The 6000-nt window shown below is 36.6% G+C and overlaps 1 protein-coding gene across 3 annotated transcripts in view; it reads right to left on the bottom strand.

The window, feature by feature from the left end:
• Window positions 1-1534: 1534 nt before the first annotated feature.
• Window positions 1535-6000, bottom strand: part of SMIM14 (small integral membrane protein 14) — a 55851-nt gene continuing 51385 nt past the window's right edge. For all 3 annotated transcript variants that reach the window (XM_032999196.2, XM_042808237.1, XM_032999195.2), the window contains exons 4-5: window positions 5282-5430; window positions 1535-4719 (exon numbers count right to left, since the gene is read on the bottom strand). In XM_032999196.2, the coding sequence (XP_032855087.1) occupies window positions 4687-4719; window positions 5282-5430 (182 nt within the window). In that variant the 3' untranslated portion in view covers window positions 1535-4686. The remainder of the gene's footprint in view (window positions 4720-5281; window positions 5431-6000) is intronic.

Below are 6000 nucleotides of genomic sequence, written 5' to 3'. Positions count from 1 at the left end.
GATATTAAAAAGGTAATGCAGAGGCCAGATTCTTCTAGTTATTATATTTAACTACAAAGTGCCTGCTATGGGAGTTTGCAATAATTTTGATACAAGATCAAGTAGCATAGGTACAGTTATTCCCTTTGTATGAAAAAGAGACAAATATTCAGTTGACGTGGATGAGTGTAACTCCCTGGAGGCCAGTACGAGTTGTGCTGTTTTACGAGTGAGGATGTGGTTCATCAGTCCACCTCTTTCCCCACCCCAGGGTCCACATCTTTGCAGTGAATTGCACTGTAGGCTGTTGGCTGGTACTGAACAAGTAAGGGCAGAAGGAAAAAAGAATGTAAGTTGTCCATTTTTGCAACGAGCCCGCTTAATGTTCATGTAATATTTTGCTGCAATGATTTGATATATTTCCCCCAAACATCCTAGATAGGATACAATTTTTTTTCCAGGCTTTGGGGTAATCTTTTCCACTTACCTGGTAGTCTTGAACAGCTAGGCCTCATGCAGACCCATTCAGCAGAGTTAATTTAAATTTTCTGCATCACTTTTCATAATAGGCATGTGCATCCTTGGCAAACACATTAACAAGTGTACTTATAAGTAAAGTTTAGCTTTAGTTTTAGGGGTTATTTATAACCTCATGTTCGAGTAAATGGATAAATCTTGATAAGCAGACATTAATGAGCTCTGATTAAGATCATACAGTTTCAAAATTGACTCAAATGCCTAAAGCATTTATTATTATTATTATTATTATTATTATTATTATTATTATTATTATTATTATTATTATTATTATTATTATTATTATTATTATTAAAATAAATTCAGATTTTGTTTCCGATTCTCTGGCATTTATTATCACTATCTCTGGATAGCTACATATTATTTTAAACCCTAATGCTCCCTTGGAATTTTCCTTTTTTCCTTGGATTAACACAGGAATCCCCAATGTGGGACCTGAACTGCTGCTGAGGCAGAGCTCAGCATTTCGAGCTCTGCTGCTGGAGGAAGAAGAGGAAGAAGAGGGCTGCACTCCATGGGAACATTGAGGAAGCAGCAGGTCGCTTCTACTACCACATGCTGCCTCAGATCCACTGGAGCACCCTCCTTCCTCAGAGCAGCTCTGTGACCAACACTGCCACGAACTGGGACTAGAAGATAGACTGCAAATCCCAAAGTAGTAGAAGTTGATCTAAAATGAAGTAACACAATTGGTATATGTGGCCTCTGTCATTACTTCTCTTACGGTATTATTTCTGACTTCTTAGGTTGTGTAACTACTTTGAAGAGCAAAAGGCAGAAGTGTCCATGTTGGTCATCAAAGTATCTTAAACGGCTTCTAATTTGTTCTGACTTGCTTGAAATACATACAGAAGGCAAGTGTCCATTAGAAAAGTCAGAATTTACATATTAAAAGTTACACAAATGACACACTATTTTTGCCAATACTTATTTTAAGATGAGTTCAAAGTACCTTAGAAATTGATAGGTTGGTGCAGTCCTACATCTTATACAAAGACTAAGAGACAAAGACAAAAGGTTACTAACGATTGCTATTTATTTTGTTAAGTCAATAAAAAGTGCATAGTACAAGCCCTTTATCCCAATCCAAGTACTCAGTAAAAGATTACTAGGAAACCGCAAATGGCACAGATGATTTTTTTGTTTGGCATAATTCCGATATTTTAAACCACCGATTTACGTAAGGTACATCACATCATCACTCTTCCTTTTTCAATCATGAACATTACAAGGCTAAGTGATCTGCAGACAATACATGAATACATATGATTTCTCATTTCAGAGTATAATAATTGTGTTAAGCAGACTCTAAAAATACTATTGTTGTAACAAAGTTCTAAGCTAAGGTATAATTGTAAACTTCCCTCCATATTTCCCAAGTTGCTACAACTTGCATCTCTTACTAACCAAGCTCAAAACCCTCATTATAGAATTAATCACATCCCGAATCTTCACATACCACTAATCTCTTCCAACTTCTTCTAAAAATTTACCATAAACATCTGTAACCATGACACAATTATTTCATCGCAAACTACATCACTAAAGGCCAGATTTCTGCCACCCTTACTAAAGCTGCTACTAGTACATTATCTCAGAGTAGTCCCACAAACTTCAGTGCAACTACTTGATGAGTAAGGCACTATTTAACATGAATAAGAGTGGCAAAATACAGTCCTACAATTAGTTAGTTTTGTTTTAATTAAGAGTGGTGATCTGAAGGTTCTGTCTTGGAGAGAGTATCTGAATTTAAAAGGCATACATTTTGACATGGGATAGTGGCCTGGCTCTTTAGTAAAACATTTTACAATAAAATATTTCCAATGTTTTTTCTTTTACATAGAAAATTTAAAATAGCAATTTACATGAGGAAAGCATACACGTATAAAATTACTGGGACAATTACTCAGAGGAATTTCAAGCAAAGACAGTTCATTTAAATGTAAAAGACAACATTACTCTGAACATAAAGTTCATTTGCCAAGACTGTTAGAGCTGGGTGCACATGGTGAGTTTTATAAACACAAACACAGACATTTAAGTAAAGCGAGACCGATCCTCACAAGTGAGGAGCATCTGCTGTAAATCTCACCAACTTACAATAGGATGAGGAGTGGCGCTCTGGAATGAAGCCTGTCGCAGTTGGCTTTTTAATCGATTGGAAGCTTGTTTTATGCATCTGATAGTGAAGAATTCTGGCCAAAAATCCTTGGAAAAAAGGTCAGTGTAGGTGATTATATGTATTTCCTTGTTGGCTCAACAAAATGATGCTGTGTTACTTGTTCTGTTCAAAACAGTATCCCAAACATAAATGTACATGGAAGGCAAAAAGCCAGCACAGTCAGATTGCTTGTCCCAGTGACATCTTCACACAGTGTTTGTGGCCTGTACACCATTAGACGTGACAGGGCAAGTTCTCTCAGCTTCTCTGTGCAGCTCCATTGCTTTACATGGCACTGCACCGATGTCACTGAGAGCACCTGGCCCAATCTTCTTCATTGTTTTATTTATTTATTTTTTACACATGCTCCTATGCTTGGGAGCACACTATTCCACAGAAATTCAAAGGGCAATTACGTCAAATTACAGAAGCCTTTCTTCAGGTCTACGCTGTGCCTTTACAAGGAGGCTTAGCTGGCCCGCCATTTACCCTGAGGAGGAAAACCCTGCATCTGTCAACCATGGGATCTGATGTGAGATTTTTGTTAGAGCCCATTAATACAAACCTTTATGCATCTTAAGAGAGTTACTCCCTTCAGCTCCACAACTAAAGTCCTCATGAAATAAAGGTTTGTAGTGTAAGGCTTTGAATTCCCATATGTCTGTTCTACTGACCTTTATGGAAAGAAGCTTCATGTTGGTAACATAAAAATGTTCTTTACATTATTCTCATCAATTTTTCAAATTGATCAAGAAAAATATACAGTGTCGCTTTTCTGTACATCTTTAAAATGTTCTTAAATTAATGTACATAAAAAAGTCACTCCCATTTGCTACAATGGGACATGTGCACAGGTACGTGCACAGCCACACATACGTACACATAAACACACCACACATACACACAAATATTAGAGGGAAAAGACATGCCATATGTAGTCACCTGCAAGTTTGTTATTCTACAGTTACAACCAATAGATACGGATGAAATGTTAAGAATTGCTGATAACATACAGGTGAAAAAACCTGAATATCCAGTATATGTTGTATACCAAAGGTTGGCAACCTTGATAACCTTTTGGTATGATTTCATCCTGTCCAGTATATATTACATCATGGCTAAAAACTGAAGATCCTGATTATTAAAAGACTATACCAGGACAAAAAATTCTACCAAGTTCTTCTCACTACACTTCTCTTTTCATAAAGCCTATAAGTAAACAAAACCATTTTTGGAATACATTTTTTTGACAACATATTGAATAAGATATATTATTAATAAACAAGATTAAATTAATTTATTTTTTGGTGTTATAATCTGTTGTGTAAAGTTCCCAATATATATGTCAAAGCTTTGACAGTGGCAATTATCACATTCACTTCCTGGTGCACACACACACACACACACACACACTATAATTCTAGTGGACAATCCGTGCTTTTGCCAACAACCCTGAAAACTATGTTAGTGGTCCAAAGACCAGACTAAGAGCTGCTCTGAACCCAGGGCAAATATAAAATTATTTCAATTTTTCACCACATAACTAAGCTAATAGTTGCAACCATAATATAACTCTCAAAAGCATACTGGAGAAAAAATATGGATTAATCTGAAGAAAGGTCAGTAACCTTCCATTATTAGAGATGCACAGGGATTTCCTTTTTCTTTCAATGCATATCAGAAATCGCTGCAAAGAAATTAAAATCACTGTAACAGAAAGAGACTGAGTGGAATGTCCACAGTAGCAGTAACAACCAAAAAACCCCTGCAATGCCTTATCACTTTCCAAATTACAATCTACTAGGAATTGTAATAACATACAAAGCAAAAATTAACTTAAAATCAAAGTCGCTAAAAGCAGTTCATGAAGATAACTGATGAATGATAATTCTGCTCTATGTGAATGAGAAAAGAAAACGGTATTGAATGGGGTTTAGGAGTAATCTGGTCACTTCGTTCATTTGGTCGTGCAAGGCTTTAGCTGCTGAACTTTTCCAATACTGAACACTCTAGTCCACTGGTGGGGCTGGTGGCTCTTGTCCCTAGGGAGAAGGAAGGAGGAAGAGAAAGAAAAAAACCCACATACAGGATTAGAAGCAGTGCTTCACTGATTTAGCAATAAAAGAACTCAGAAGAGCTACGTTGTGCTTTCTTTTAAGATATTTCAATATGTCTTTCAATACTCAGAGTAAATGAGCATCAAAGAACAATACCGTTTCCTGCACTGATAGGGATTTTTCCATGATCCCACATCTAGGATAAAGATCACCTTCGCAGTTTCATGCTGTAATTTTATTTACTGATTTCTCTTAAAGCTGTGATTTTCCCCTTGTACATAAGAACGCTGGAGGCAGTTCCAGCCAGGGACAGCCAGTGTCCAGACAACATTATGACCCACACTTAGTCACCCATGCCAGCTCCATCCCATTTTGCGATTCTACTTTCACTTTGGTTTTGCCCATTTTCATTGTTAATGGAGTTCCAAGAAAATACAGGGAAAAAAAAAATGTAAGGAAAAAATGAGTGTAAGACAGTCTGTATTAAAACAAAATACATTTAAGCTATTGTAGAGTCTCTCCGCAGGGCACTTGAAGATGCACTTACATTATGTGGGCTGGTTGGCTTGCCGGCTGTGTTGGATCCTCTCAGATTACTAGGCCTCAGTAAGAACAAGACAAGTGCAATCACCACCCAGGCCATCATTATCATGGCAAAGCTGATGCCATTGTCGCTGGAGGAATTTGGTCCTGGCACTACAGACAAGGAAAACTCAAGTTATAACATAGAGTGACAGCAAAGTTCTTTCCCCAAAATGAAAACAAAAACGCAACATAAGTCTCATAAAAAAAAACTGAAATATTTTTCAGTTGAGTTTTCTGATTAGTCCTTCCCTTCGGCTTTGAGACAAGTAATTCTTGGTTAGTGTTGCACTGTTTTTTTTATCACATTTCTTATCCCTTTGAAAAGAGAATCTATTTCATACAATTTCACTGGAATTCTCAGAAATATCATTAATATTTCTTAGTTCACATTAACTCCTAATGAACTGGAGATGATAAACACACACTTTGTGTTTAAGAAATCAAACTGGGTTTTTAGGAAATGAAACTTGATGCAAAATATATTTATGTGGGAAACCCCCCCATCTGTATGTTGGTGTTTGTTTTTTTCCTCAAACAAATAAAGTAATGAGACTGAAGTGATGAAAGCTTAGACTCCATTGTTAGGCCCCAAACAGAGAAGATGCTAATTCTAGCAAGAAGGGGTCAAACTAGTGGTTATAATTTTGTTGGCTACAATAAGTTATTTATTGAGAGTTTGTT

The sequence above is a fragment of the Tyto alba genome, unplaced genomic scaffold (assembly GCF_018691265.1).
Source record: "Tyto alba isolate M040663 unplaced genomic scaffold, T.alba_DEE_v4.0 Super-Scaffold_6, whole genome shotgun sequence".
In the NCBI taxonomy this organism is placed as follows: Eukaryota; Metazoa; Chordata; class Aves; order Strigiformes; family Tytonidae; genus Tyto; species Tyto alba.
This window is presented reverse-complemented; position numbering and strand designations above follow the sequence as displayed.